The sequence below is a fragment of the Mesoplodon bidens genome, assembly GCF_964165515.1.
Source record: "Mesoplodon bidens genome assembly, chromosome: 7".
In the NCBI taxonomy this organism is placed as follows: domain Eukaryota; kingdom Metazoa; phylum Chordata; class Mammalia; order Artiodactyla; family Ziphiidae; genus Mesoplodon; species Mesoplodon bidens.
In genome coordinates, this window is record NC_138164.1 from 53795009 (window position 1) to 53810316 (window position 15308).

Below are 15308 nucleotides of genomic sequence, written 5' to 3' on the forward strand. Positions count from 1 at the left end.
AGAGTCCTGGCTGAAAAGCTCTGCTCGCTGTTCTGCCTTGTTCGAGGGCTCCTCCATGACAAGACTCCCATTGGGATTCCAGACACCTAGGTAAGCTGCAGGATTTATAGAGAAGGCATGGCCATTAGGATACTTCCTTTAAACTCATGATTTCATACCTCAAATAGGCTCCCAGCACCGTCAGCCATCCAACTATGATCTTCTAGCACGTTTGTCCCCCCACCTCCACCCCATGATTCTTACACCTTCTCTTCCCTCTTCAAGCCTTCCTAGACCTCCCTACCTCTCACTTTTAGCAGATGACCTTGTCTTCCATTTTATAGAGAAAATTTAAGCTATCAGATAGGAGGATCCCTCTCATCTTCCTTTGCCAAACTCCGAGCTCACCATCTTCATTTCCTTCCTGCCTTTGTTATGACCAAGGAGAAGTTTCTCCACCTTTCTAAGGTCTGTCCCTACTTTCTTTTTTCAAAGAATTTATTCCTTTGGTCCTCCCCTTTCTCTCATCCCCTCTACTGGATCATTTCTATCCACATTCAAATGTGCTTTCATCCCTTGACCCACTTTTTCAGCTACGTGTTCCCCTGACACAGTCTTCTATTCCCTGTCCTTGTCAAATTTCTGTCTACGTCTTCCCCTTTCTCACCTCCCATTCTTCCCTCAGCCCGTTCCAATCTGTCTTTGCTTCTACCATGTAACCAAAGCTCCTCTTGACCTCCATGTTATCCAATCCAATAGTTGCCTTTTCTGTACTCATCTGACTCGGGCTCTCAAAAGTGTGTGCGTGACACACTTAATGCTCCCTCCTTGACATGCTCTCCTTTTGTTATCAAATGGGGGTCCCACTGCGTGCTGCTTATAAAATCACTACTCACAAATAGTAGAAAGGAAAGGTGCCTTTAATCAGAATGCTGGCAATCTGGGGAGATGGTGGACTCAGTGTCCCCAAAAACCACCTCCAAAGATTCTGCTCAGCCATGAAACTTTTAAAGGGAAGGAGGGAAGTAATCTCAGTTAGTCATTGGGATGGGGATCAGAGTGGTCACCATCCCCCCACTGCATGCAGGCTCATTCACTCTAGATGTTATCTTGTTCACACAGTTTGGTCACACTGTTTGTTTGGGAGATTACTGAAGGGGAAGCTAGGGAAGAGATCTGGTCATCCGTTAATTACTTATTCTTCACTTCTACCTCTTTGATCTAGGGAAAGAACCAACAAGTTAGTCAAGGTATCGTGTAATTAAAAGATTTGAAAGGTGTGTGTGAGTTGGAGATGAGTAGAGCATGGGGGTGCCTGACTTAAAAGGGGTAAGAGACCTGTACTCAGAAAACTATAAGTTACTGATGAAAGAAATCAAAGATGACACAAACAGATGGACAGATATACCATGTTCTTGGATCGGAAGAATCAATATTGTGAAAATAACTATACTACCCAAAGCAATCTACAGATTCAATGCAATCCCTATCAAATTACCAAGGATATTTTTCACAGAATTAGAACAAAAAATTTTACCTTTTGTATGGAAACACAAAAGACCCTGAATAGTGAAGACAATCTTGAGAAAGAAAAATGAAGCTGGAGGAATCAGGTTCCCTGACTTCAGACTATACTCCAAAGCTACAGTAATCAAGACAGTATGGTACTGGCACAAAAACAGAAATATAGATCAATGGAACAGGATAGAAAGTCCAGAGATAAACCCATGCACCTATGGTCACCTAATCAATGACAAAGGAGGCAAGAATAAACAATGGAGAAAAGACAGTCCCTTCAATAAGTGGCACTGGGAAAACTGGACAGCTACATGTAAAAGAATGAAATTAGAACACTCCCTAACAGCATACACAAAAATAAACTCAAAATGGATTAAAGACCTAAATGTAAGGCTGGACACTATAAAACTCTTAGAGGAAAACATAGGCAAAACACTCTTTGACATAAATCGCAGCAAGATCTTTTTTGACCCACCTCCTAGAGTAATGAAAATAAAAATAAACAAATGGGACCTAATGAAACTTAAAATCTTTTGCACAGCAAAGGAAACCACAAACAAGACGAAAAGACAATCCTCAGAATGGGAGAAAATATTTGCAAAGGAAGCAACTGGCAAAGGATTAATCTCCAAAATATACCAGCAGCTCACGCAGCTCAATATCAAAAAACAAACAACCCAATCAAAAAATGGGCAGAAGACCTAAATAGACATTTCTCCAAAGAAGACACAGATGGCCAAGAGGCACATGAGAAGATGCTCGACATCACTAATTATTAGAGAAATGCAAATCAAAACTACAATGAGGTATCACCTCAGACCAGTCAGGATGGCCATCATCAAAAAGTCTACAAACAGTAAATGCTGGAGAGGATGTGAAGAAAAGGGAACCCTCCTACATCCTAGGTGAGAATGTAAATTGATACAGCCACTATGGAGAACAATATGGAGGTTCCTTAAAAAACTAAAAATAGAACTACCATATGACCCAGCAATCCCACTCCTGGGCATATACTCAGAGAAAACCGTAATTCCAAGAGATACATGCACCCCAGTGTTCATTGCGGCACTATTTGCAATAGACAGGATATGGAAGCAACCTAAGTGTCCATCAACAGAGGAATGGATAAAGAAGATGTGGTACATATATACGATGGAACATTACTCAGCCATAAGAAGGAATGAAACTGTGCCATATGCAGAGACATGGATGGACCTAGAGACTGTCATACAGAGTGAAGTAAGTCTGAAAGAGAAAAACAAATATCATATATTAATGCACATATGTGGAATCTAGAAAAATGGTACGGATGAACCTATTTGAGAGAACAAACGTATGGACACCAAGGGGGGAAGGTGGGGTGGTGGGATGAACTGGGAGATTGGGATTGACATATATACACTACTATGTATAAAATAGATAACTAATGAGAACCTACTGTATAGCACAAGGAACTCTACTCAGTGCTCTGTGGTGACCTAAATGGGAAGGAAATCCAAAAAGGAGGGGATATATGTATACATAGAGCTGATTCACTTTGCTCTACAGCGGAAATGAACACAACATTGTAAAAAATGTTATTCCAAAAAAAAAAATCGTCACAGGAAAAAAAAGTTAGTTACAATATAGCTTTGCTAAAGTGACAAGAAAATGGGCTTCCTGCTGAGGGCGGTTTCCTGCAAAGAGCTGCTTACAGTCTCTCAGCTCCCAGGACTCCATGCTCTCCGGGTTCTCCTCTTACCTCTGTGGCTGCTACTTCTCAGCTCCTCCACAGGCTCCTCCTTCTCCACCTGAGCTAAGGACAGAGATGCCTGTGGCTTGGTCCTGGGTCCTCTTCTCATCTTTCTTCATACTATGTCCCCAGACAGTCTTATCCATTCCCCTGGCTTTAAATACCATCTATATTCTGAATATCTCCAGCCTAGAGCTCTTCTCTCACTCACTTTGGTATATCCAACGACCAACTTGACATCTCCACCTGGATACCTCACAGGCATCAAAAATCTTGTGCAGAAGTTAACCCTTACCTCATTGCTCCTCTTCAGTTCCTCAAACATCTCCACATCTTTTGTATCCCGAGGTGTTCACACATCCTGCATCCTCTACCTGGGAGGATCTTCCCTCTGCTATAGATGTGGCTGACTTCTCATCTTTCAGGTCTGTGCTTCAGTTACTCCATCTCTGAGAGGCCTTTTCTGGCCACTCAATCTAAGCAGATTCTCTCCTCATTATTTTCTGTCATTGCACAGAGTTTATTTCTCTCATAAAAGTTATCACAGTTTGTAATTAATTTCATTTTTTTTCTTTCCTTTTTGGGGCATTGTCTCCTGCTGTGCTCCGTGTTGGCAAAGACCTTTCTTTTGTTTTCTAATGTATCCCCAGCATATTACAAGGTGCCTGTGACTTAGCACTGGGTAGATATTTACATGAATGAAGCAGAAGATGGACTACAGGGATGGGATGACTCTGAACGTTTGGTCCACCTCCATCTTCCTCCTCTTAGCGCCCTGGAGCTCCCAATATCTGTCTGTCCACTCAGAGCATCTCCTGCAATAAGAATAAAAGTGGATTTGAGAGCAGGAGGAAAAAGGCAAGCTGGTGCAGTACTTGATGTCTGGGGGCCTAAGGAGGATTCATGGACTAAGGCCTTTATAAAATCTTAAGGTAGAAAGATTGAAATAAATTCAATCCAGAATGAGTTTCCTCACTTCCGGCCAGGAACAGACCAAAGACATGGTTTGGTTTTCAGAAGTTCCATCTGTCCCTGAAAGGACACCCTGTACTTCCTTCTTCTTGCTAGTGGGAAGACAAACGGGGACCTGGATTGTGAGGCCTCTGCTTCCGTGCCGACTCCAAGCTGCCTGGAGGGGTTTAGCCAGGAGACCAAGGCCAGGATGGAGGAAGAAGCATACAAGAAGGGGTGAGTCAGCCTTCAGCAGCCCTGAGGTCACCTGGCATTGCTCAAAAGATACCTTCCCACGGGCCTTTCCTGTCTCTGAGAGGATTTAGGGAAGCCATCCGTGGCCCTGGGACCTCCTTGCCTGAGTAAGGAACTACATAGGAAAGAGCAGTACTGTTCCACAGGAAAGACAGGAGGAAACGAGGCAAGAGGGTGTGGTAGATAATAACTAGGCTGCCTTCTTTTTTAGGCAGAAAGCCACCAGAATGATCTGGAGATCAGGGGCCCTGGGTGGGTTCCTCTTGGTGGTGCCTGAGGCTTCCTGACACATGCCCAGAGCAGTCACGCCACTGCCAGCAGTGCCCAGGAGCAGCTGCAGCCCCACTTCCTGGACCTGCCTCAGCCATCCCTTCTTCCTGTCAAAGGAGCCCTCTCAACTTCCAGCTGCCCCCTTCTCTAATTGAGCTTCAATAGCACTTTTGGCTCGTTGTCAGTCACTGATGAGGCAGAACACTGAGCAAGGCCCCAGCTGAGCCAGGTAGAGAAGTACCTCTGACCAGGTACCACATCCTGAGCTGCTTTCCCAGTAGCTCCTGAGGGAGATACAACTTCCCTCTGATGTGGGACCTGTGGGCTTTGGTGTGGTGGCCACCTGCACCGTGGTGGGGTTGCCCCAACCCAACTGTGCTAGCCTTAAACACTCAGCTGTAGGACAAGCAAAAAGTATGTTCAGGGTAATATTAAACCTGGGAGAAGGAAGTCAGAGGGTTTCCCTTGGCAAGCCTGTCTTTTCACCCACACCTGTCCTCTGTACTTAGAATGCTTCCATCAGCTTTGTGAACATTTACTGTGAACCTGTGTGCCTTTCACTTTCACAAAGCTTCCCAACAAGCCTGTGTGACAGGTGTCACCTTCCCTAGGTCAAGCCGTATGCCTGGCACTTCCTCAAAATGTTCCAACATCTGTGCAATGAGTGCCAGCCTCTCCTTTTTACAGGGGAGGAGCTGAGGCTCCAAGGCCACACAGTCCTTAGCATGCAGTCCTTAGCCCTCCCAAATGGTTTGTAGAAGAATCCAGCCAGGAGACTCTGCACCCATATTTTTTCCCTGTCTCTTTTGTCACACTTTCACATAAACAGGAAGAATGGCCGAGGGGTGAGGGGAAATCATCCTGACAGGAGCCACCATAGGATGCGGTGGAGCTTCCCAGCTTTTTCCTATTGTGTGGAACCACAGGAAGTGAGTGTGTAATCATCAGAGATGCTCAGTGCCTCCTCTAGCAACTCAGGAAAGGATGCTCCGCCCCTGGCCTTTCCAGACTCAATTGTTTGTTGTTGCCTCCCAGATACCAGGAAGGTCTAAAGAAGACCAAGGAGCTTCAAGACCTGAAGGAGGAAGAAGAACAGAAGACCGAGAGCCCTGAGGAAGCTGAAGAGGCAGAAGAAGCCGAGGAAGAGGAAAAGGAGCAGAGAAGCAGGTTGGAGCCCTCGCCATTGCTGAAATGGGTCCCAATTCATTTCATTGCACAACATCCCTGGAGGTGCCAGTCCAGGGCAGTTGTGGGTCTAGGGCCCAAGTGAGCAGCCAACAGAAACCAAGAGGGCACTCATGTTGGAGGAGGAGGCAAAGGAAATCCCAAAGAGCTCAAATAGTTAATAAGAGGACGTTTGCAAGAGATGAGGGGTCAGAGGTTGTCAAGGGCTGGGCCGGCAGCAACCAGCAGTTCTCAGGAGCTGAGAAAATGCAAGGGACCACAGTTAGCTCATTGCCCAACCATTCCCATGAAAGAGCCAAGTTCAAGGAAGTTGGCCTGAAGCCCTAGAGGGGAGCTGGGACAGAGAGAACACAGGGAGGTAGGGGATGAACTCAACTTTGTGGCAAAGGAAATGTACAACAGGTTCCTTCCATGGTGATCAAACAAGTTTGGTCGCCTGGACATTGTCTCCACTTTGGTTTGGAAATACTTGGATTTTTCCTTTTTAATATACTTTATATTTCAAGTGCATTTTCCACTAAATCATGAAAGATATATGTAACAGTAGATAAAGGTAATGTAGATCCTGCATCTTGCCCTACCTGTGCCCTATGGATTTAGTGACATATCGACGTCCTGGATTTTAACAGAAGGCCCCAATTTCTTATATCTGGCCCTATTATCTCTGTTAGTACATTCAAACCAGAAGTCTTGAATTTTGATTTTTTAAAATGTAGTTACCGCAAACTTGGAACACTTCACCGAAATCATTGTTTTTAGACTCCCAGGTTACCTTGGGGTCCAGGATGGCTTCAGCCAACAATGATCAATTAATCAAATCAGCTGCTACCTTTGGGACAGGGTATGTGTCTGTGGCTCATTGCTGGCAGACTCTGGAAATCACATGCACCCAATGAATAAGGTAATAAAATGCGGATTAGAAGTGAGATGGACATGCTTCAAAACACATAGGAATGACCAGGAGAGCCTAGTTGGTGGAAGATTCAATCAGAGTGAGAGGTGTCAGCCTGCATGAGTCAACCCCAGTGTTCAAGGGGAGAGCTGGAGAAAGGGCTTCACTGTTGGAAACAAACCTGTGCAAGGGCACACCACCTCCCCTAAGGAGAGAAGCCCAGTTTTCACAGTGAAAGCACAGTCCCTACTCCAAGTGGCTGGTTCCTATCCTTCTTGGTCTTCTGTCCCTCCTGGGTGTCCGCTGCTCTTGTTTTCCAGGCCACCAGACTGTCATCGCTCCTTTAATGCCGTCAAGCCCAGGCCTGGACTTCAAGCCCTTTCTTTGTCTCCCTTCAAAACAGAAACACAGGCTGGGACTTCTAACCCTTCCAAACACTGAGAAAGAACAAAAGAGAACTAAACAGAGAGAGTAGAGTACATGGAATATAAACAGTCTGGTTTACAAAGCACAGGGCTGGAATCCTTATCTAACTAATTTGATCTTGAGAGGTTGTCCCTCCCATTTCATGAAATCCCAGAGGAAGTGAGCCTGTGCCTGGCTTCCCCTCTGTCCAGCTCCTGGTCAGTAGCACATGGCAATGGCCGCCCTTTGCATCCATCGTCCAAGAGTATCCTCTTGGTCCTGCTGATCCTGAAAGGCCTCATTCTCTTTCTTTCCCAACTTCTGCTCCCTCTCAGATTCACTTCTTGGTCTTATGAACATGCCTGTACCTCAGGTGGTGGATACCAGGCATCAGCACAGCCCTGAGGTGGGTCCTTGACCTTCAGCACATGGTGTAGCTTCACCTGTTCAGGCCCAGCAGTGTGGCATCATCTTCTCTATAACGATAGACACTGCTATCCTAGATACTACCCACCCACAGTTACAGGGTCCCTTCCTCACCTGTCACCAAAACCAGACTAGCCCTGAGAACTGTTGTGTTCAGTGCCAGGCAATCCATTCATTCTCAAATCCCTTACATACACAGTTGCCTATAGGCACCTGTACTCAAGCATAATTCCCCCCATGAAATTTTGGCATCTCATTAACAAGCAAGGTCTAAGGTTATTAAAAGTTCCATGTCCTACTTAGTGCATTTTAAAACCACTGGGCTAACCCCAGCGGCTGACCCCTTATTTAAGAGATTCAACATCAAACACTAGAGTCTTTTTATCTGAATCTCTCCTCTATTATAATAATATGTAATAATATAATCTGTTGTCAATATTACTTTCTGGAGGATCAGCTTAAGTGAACTTTGGGTGAATCAACCCAATATCTTAACCATATTAAAAAACAGAACACAGTCTTCTGACATTTAGGTAATGCATGGAACAAGTGAGACTCATAAGATGCAACAGGGAACTGTTGTCTTTTCTCCCACTGTCTGTTCACACTGGCTTTTTGGGGTTAAGATGATACTAGGCAGACTCCTTTACTCTTCCAATAACTCTCAGAAAATAGAAGTCCTCTGGTCAAGTTTAAGTCCCAAGAATAACCTCATTTCAGTAATGAAAATGGCCAGTTCCCTGAAATAGTCAAAAGCCTGAACTTCTCCCCATACCTCCTGGCCTCCAGCTCCACTCTGCTTCAGGAAGGAAGCCTATAGTGGAGACGGAGCTGACTTCTTGCTCTCTGTCACTCCTGCCCTCCACCCCAGCTTTGCTAATGCAGCGCCTGACCTCTCCAGAGCTAACGTTGGGAAAGGGGATGGAGATTAAGGGTAGGAAAGGTATTACCTGACTGGTCTTCTTGTGAGCGGGTTCCAGGCCTTAGCAGGCATTTAAGGTTGACCTTCTGATTTTGTTCAGTGTGGTGTTTTATGGGACCTTCAGAGAAAAGCACCCCTCCTATCCCCCAGCTCACACATGTTCATACCATTTCTGAGGATCTCTCAACTGCAGGTCCCCTTGTGAGGTCGAATGCAGCTCTTCTGGCCAGCTACTTAAAATCCTTCTCTCAGTCCTTGGGCAGCTGGAAGTATACCTTCCACGCTCGGCTTCTAGGTAGCATTTCCGGGCAGGGTCTATGACGTCCCATGCCAGCCTTCCTTCTCCTGACTACATCCAGTTAAGGTGAAATATACACTTTTGATCCACTAGTGGTGGGAGGATGGTTTTCCGTATCGTGGCCCCCTGCTCTGATGCCACCAAGCAGTTCAGCAAGATTCTCACTCTTCACATCTCTCAGGTGGGAGTTACACACAGTCTACTCAATGTGTCCCCAGATTGCAACATATCAAGCTCACCAAGCAGCATCTCCGAAGCCCCTCTCTCCAGGCCCAGGTGAAGGGGCAGCAACCTCACCCTTCCCAATGGAGGAGTAGGTAGACCTCAGAACAACCAAAAATTGATTTCCAAAGGAATTCTATTTCTAATCTAATTCCATTTCTAACAGCTTTTGTAGGCTGGAAGTGGGTAACCAGCTAAGGGTCACGAAGCCAGATCTTGCCCTCCTCCTTTGCCAGCCCACTTCAGGATGGGGTGAGAGTGGGATTCTCCCTGCTCCAGCAGCTTGTTTTGGAGCACAGAAATACAGCCCAAAAGAAAGACTGTGTCTTAGCATCCAGTTGTATATGGATAGAAATTAAAGAAACTAAATGGGGCTGAAAGAAACTAAGCTTCCATTTCCAAATTCTCTCTCCCCAACAGTTGTGAAAGTAACCAATGATTTTCACCTCAGCTCATGTACTCACTGTTTTGCTTTGCTTAATTGTTCCTGAAACAATCATCAGCGGGTCCCACATGGAAGAGAAACCAACCAGTGCTTTAGCATCCAAGGCAGGCACTCTGAGCATCTGATCCCTTTCTACGGAGAGTATGTGTTGAGTCTCTACCACTGTCAGGCACCTAGCTCTCTGCTATTAGAGACAATAGCTAATCTGCTATTAACTCTCTGAATTAGAGCTCTCTGCTTCTCAGCAAATGGTCTGCATATTTCAGTGTCTGTGTGAGCCTCAGGATCTTCAGAAAGACCTCATGTCCCTTTTCTCACCTCTTCCATTTGGTGATCCTCAGTATTCTCATTGTTATTTTTAAAAATAGATCCGGGATTAGAAACAGGAAGAAATTCTAGCTTAATGAATGTGTCCAAGGCTTCTCCAGAGAGCTCTAAGAATGGACTCTTCAAAGCAGACCATCTGACCAAATGTCTTTTCAAGGGGCCACAAAAATGAGTGGAAAAATTGAAAGGCAGTTGGGAAAAGAGGAAGAGAGAAAAGTGGAGTGAAGCAGGCAAACAACAGAGGGGGAGGGATGAAAGGGAAGGAGGGAAGAGAGAAAAGAGAGAGTTGAGAGGGAAGAGAAAAGTGTGGAGAGAGCAGAGAAAGTGGAGGAGGGGTTATTTGGGAATGAAGATGAATAGGGCTGAGAAAACATCTGGAATAAGTCACCCAGAGGTTGCTGGAGGCTATGGGTCCTCTGGAGGGCCCTGGGACAGTTTGAGGTGAGCTCTTGAGGTTGATCTGGTTCCTTGAATTACTTGTCGAGTAATTTATTACTCGACATTGAGAGTCTTCTAGGAGTTTATCACAGTCCTTCCACTCTAGATACAGTCAGGTGTGGAACTGAGGACAACAAATTATGCATCTGAACATGGAGGCGGGAGACAGGTTAGAACTCGGAACTGATCGCTGATACCACTAAGTGCAGAAAAGCTGTTGGTCCTGTCTGGATGCATGGGAGAATGGGTCAGCCAACCTGGTATCTTGGGGCTTGGGAGAGTTCAGATATCAATGACCATCTCATGAGTAGATGAGGCCATGTGCGAATGGGTGAATGATCACACAAATAAGTAGAGTGTTCTAGCCTAGACTCTCCCAATATACAGGCTATAGACTGGTGGCATCAAAATCACCTGGGGAAAAAATTTAAACTATAGTTTCTTAGACCATACCTTTGAAGATTCTTATTCAGTAGACCTGGGGTATTTTGAATAATTGCTGCCAAACAACTCTATGCACAGCTGAGTTTGAGAACCACGGCTCAAGACAACATGGAGAGTATTCCAGATGGAAGTTCTGGGCATCGTATATGTGCCCAATATACTAAACCCTCCACCTATGTTTTTCATTTGACAGCAAACTTGAAGAATTGGTTCATTTCCTACAAGTCACGTATCCCAAACTCTGTCGGCACTGGCAAGTCATCTGGATGATGGCCGCAGCAATGCTGGTCTTGACTGTTGTGCTGGGGCTCTACAGTTCCTATAACTCTTGTGTGGAGCAGGCCGACGGGCCCCTTGGGAAATCCACTTGCTCGGCAGCCCAAAGGGACTCATGGTGGAGCTCAGGACTCCAGCATGAGCAGCCTACAGAGCAGTAGGAAACCCGACAGCCAGCCAGTGCCCTGCTCCAGCACACAGCCTGCTGCCCTTTCCCCAAGCATGATGTGTCAGGCCTGGGCGTGGGCACACCACTGCTGCCGTCAGGGGAACAAGCAGGGGTTCTTTCACACTCGGCACCCCTATGGGAGCTACTCACACACAGTAACTGATGTTTTTGGAGGATCAACAAAAAGCATCAGTGGACAAGGAAGTGGCCTTCACCAGGGAACTCCAACGGAAGGGATAGTTGCCTGCGTCAGCTCAGATGGCTGGGGAGAAACAAAACACCTTCCTTATAGGCTACAGTGCGAAGCCCCCTCCCCCTCCCCATTTTCCTCTCTGCCATTGATCCAAAATCAGGAAGGATTGTGTCTAAAGGCTAACTCTGCCCCCAAGGATCAGACCTGGAATTTGGAGTCTCACATGAGTATCTTCCCATTTCCCATCTCATTCTTACTGGCTCTCCTTCAGCCTTCCCTTCTCCCCTTTGCAATCAGAGTTTCTCTTTAGGGAAGTCAGAAAGGTTTCTCAGAAAAACGTTTAGGCTGATTTTTAGCTCAGTGCTTGAAATGAAATGGGAAGATGTAAATGAACATATATTCCTCTGTACACATACACAGAGCACACTCACACACAGAACACGCATGCATGAAGCCAACTACCCTCCAAACGTGTGCTCTGGGTATGTGTTAGTGTTAAAGCCAACCCACAGACTTTCACTAGGTGTGGGGCAGCCACCAGGCACCTGTTCAGTGAGCTTTCTACGTGGACTTAAGATGTTTGAGAAACACTGAAAACTCATGGCTTCCATGAGCTGCTGTAGAGCACAGTCTATCCCCTCTTTGTTCTCTCTGGTCGAGAACAGTTAACCCGCCTCTCAGGGGGAAAGAGGAGACATGATGCACTTTCAGCTTCGCTGTGCCCACATGCGAGTGTGCATCTCCACTGCAGTGTTCCAGTTTTAATGGCATTTCCAACCAAAGTGTAGGTCTCAGAGAGTTCCCATTGTTTAGCAGAAAACTGAGAGTGCATCCCACCTCCAGCTGGACTTCTCGCTCCACCTTGAGAGCTGCCGCCTGCCTTCTTGCCTCGTCAGTTCTGGGGGGTGCTGGTTTCTGTGTGGGTTTTATGGTGGTGGCTTTGCTGTTGTTTTTGTTTTGCTGTTGACATGTGTTTTTGTTTCTGACACTCATATAGAACTTCCTATGAGCCAAACACTGTATTAGGTATTCTATAGGGATTCATTCATTGAGTCCTCAAGAAAAAGAAAACACTGTGACTCTTCCCATTTTCAGATAAGGAAACTGAAGCACAAAACATGCAAAGTAACTTGCCAAGGATACCCAGTTAGTAAATCATGGGGCTGGAAGTCAAACCCAGCCAGGCTGGCCCCAGGGGCTGTGCTCTCCACCCCTGCACTAAGTTGCTTCTTCCAAAGGTCTCCTAACTGGACATCTTACATTCCAGTCCCACTCCCCTGAGTGGCCCTTCAGCCACTCCAAGCCATTTCTGGTTCCCAGACTAAACTGTTTTCTCTCACTAGTTTTTCTTCTGCCGCTCTCCTCTTTTCTTCTGGTCACTCCTCAGGACCAAGTGCAAAAATCATCCCCGCCATACACCTTTAATGGCCCCCCTCCAACTCCCCACCATACCCCACATAATAGGTCACACCCTTCTCTGTGCTTTCTGGCACTTTCTAAACATTTTCATTACTACTACTAATGACCATTACTATAGTGTATCAGAATAACTTATTTATGTGTCTGCCTTTCCTAGCATTTTTCCTCAAAGACAAGAACCATGTCTTACCCGTTCTCTGGGTAAGTGCCTAGCATGGTGGCCGATACTTGGGAGGGTATCATTAAATGTTGGTCAAAAGAACAAGTGAGCATTCAAGGGGGTGGAGAGCAGTCTGGGAACAGCTGACGTTTTGCATACTTCCCAACACCAGCATCATCACCACCAACAACTCAGTGAAAAAAATAACATCTTTATTAGCCTCGACTTATTCCAATATTTTTCAGTCTACTCTGTGACCTGATTAGCAACAACGTTTCCAAGCTCAAGGGCTAGGCTTGATGCAACCACTCCTTTCAGAAAGACCCACCTAGGTTAGGCCCCACTGTAAAAACAACCTGTTGTTCTAAGGGGAGCATCCTTTCCAGTGGCTAGAAAACCACTGTGAGAGAAGCCCAAGCCAGGGTTGACCAAGGATGTGCCATTAAGGTAAAGAGGTGCAGATCATGGCAGACGGACTTTGGCTGCATGCATGGATGGTTTGCCCTGCCTCTTCCAGGGGGACTGGATACACTGGAGGACGTTTAGGCCCTCAAAGCCAAAGACAGGATACAAATGGAGCTCCAGAGAGGCTGGCTGTGGGCTGGCAACATCCAGTCTCAGCCTCCCGTGAAGAAGGACCAGGCTGAGCTGGCCCATCGCCCACTTGGTCACAGGGTTCCCACCTCTGCTTCCTGTTGAGACAAAGGCCAGGAGAGGAGCTGCAGTGAGCTCTTGACCCTCCAGCTGCTCCACAGAAAGGCCTGCAAGAATGCTTCCAGACCAGGCCCTCAGCCAAACGACTCTGTGAGTAAAGGGAGGTTGAGGATGAGAAGGAACAAAAGAGTAACCATGTTTCTAAGGGCATTCCTGAAACAGGACTTGCGGTAATTCTTCAGGAAAAGCAAAGATGACCTGAGGCAATTGGAACTGTTGCCAAAGCAGCAGTGAAATGGACAGAAACAGGCCCTGTATTTCCAACAGTGATATTGATCTGAAATAAAAGTTCCCTTCAAAATGCCTCTGAGGTCTGACATTTCTGCTTGGCTCTAGGACTCTCTGTAGTTACTCCCTGTGTACAGCCTGGCAGCCTAAGTGGAGAGGGAGATGCTGGATTTGTGTATCACTAAACCTCACACAGGTGTGCTAGCCTTGAAATATAGAGTGTCACATACCTGAGTTTGAAAATAAAAGCACATTTCCAAACCTTTGGTAGCAGCTGAATGCCTCCTCATTTTGTGGAGCTGGGCCACAACCTTGCCCAGCCCTGAATTAGAATCTACTTTCGGATAACAGCGCCTCCCAGAAGTCCCCAGCCCTCGGGTCACTATGGGCTCCCTCCCAGGGGCTGGATCAGTTCCTCTCCTTCTCATCCTCATTCCTGATCCTAGTTTCCTGTATCTTCCTGGCCTATGTTTTTTTTGTTTGTTTGTTTCTTGTTTTTTGTTTTAATTCAGACATTTTGCTGTGATAGAGACTGTTAAGTTTTCACCAGTCTGATTTCCACATCTAGATTTTATTTTTTTTTTAAGATTTTTTTCAGTGTGGACCATTTTTAAAGTCTTTTGTTGAATTTGTTACAATTTATGTTTCATTATTTGGTTTTTTGGCTACGAGGCACGTGGGATCCTAGCTCCCCGACCAGGGATCGAACCTGCAACCCCTGCATTGGAAGGTGAAGTCTTAACCACTGGGCCACCAGGGAAGTCCCTAGTTATATTTTTTAGTCTTTTCTTGCAGCTAGGGGCAAGGGAATGTGGACCTTCCAGATCCAATTTCCTACACAGACTCTCCTGCCCAGTACTTTCTATTCTCTATATTCCCCCTTCTGCCTGTCGAATTCAGAGCATTCAGTTGAGGACCTGAGGCCCGAGAAGTTGGTGGGACCACCAGGTGGAAGCTAAGTCTTTGAATGGGCGCTCACAGAATTCAACTGTGACATGAGCAAGAAATAAAATTTTAGTATATTAAGCCACTGAAATTCAGGAATGTTTGTTATAGCCATTAGCCTACCCCAACTAATGCATACAGAACCAGAAACGGTACTTCAACAACAAATTTTCAAAGTATGAAACCCTGGCTTAGCAGTCAAGTGGCAGGAAACCAGAACACTGATATCAAGGACTAGAAATATGGTGACCTATGTTGTGAAGAAAACAAAAACACTTGGTAAAATTGTACCCATGGTAACTTGAAAGACAGTCCATGGGCAGCCTATAGCTCTAGGAGAAGTGACTGGAAAGAATCAGAGTGTTGGAGTGTGTGAACCTTTATTGGCTGCCTTTTGAGAGGCATTGCAGGAAAAAGAAGTACTTGGGAAAGAAATGGCTATTTGGAAACAGAAAGGAAAGAGGATATAGAGTTCTTAGATTGAGGCTTAGAAAG

The 15308-nt window shown here is 45.9% G+C and overlaps 1 protein-coding gene across 5 annotated transcripts in view; it reads left to right on the forward strand.

Annotated features, from left to right (window-relative positions):
* IRAG1 (inositol 1,4,5-triphosphate receptor associated 1) overlaps positions 1-11953 on the forward strand; it is a 118103-nt gene extending 106150 nt beyond the window's left edge. For all 5 annotated transcript variants that reach the window (XM_081239687.1, XM_081239688.1, XM_081239689.1 and 2 more), the window contains 3 exons: positions 4298-4417; positions 5741-5872; positions 10903-11953. In XM_081239687.1, coding sequence (XP_081095813.1) covers positions 4298-4417; positions 5741-5872; positions 10903-11146 — 496 coding nt within the window. In that variant the 3' untranslated portion in view covers positions 11147-11953. The remainder of the gene's footprint in view (positions 1-4297; positions 4418-5740; positions 5873-10902) is intronic.
* The last annotated feature ends 3355 nt before the right edge of the window (positions 11954-15308 follow it).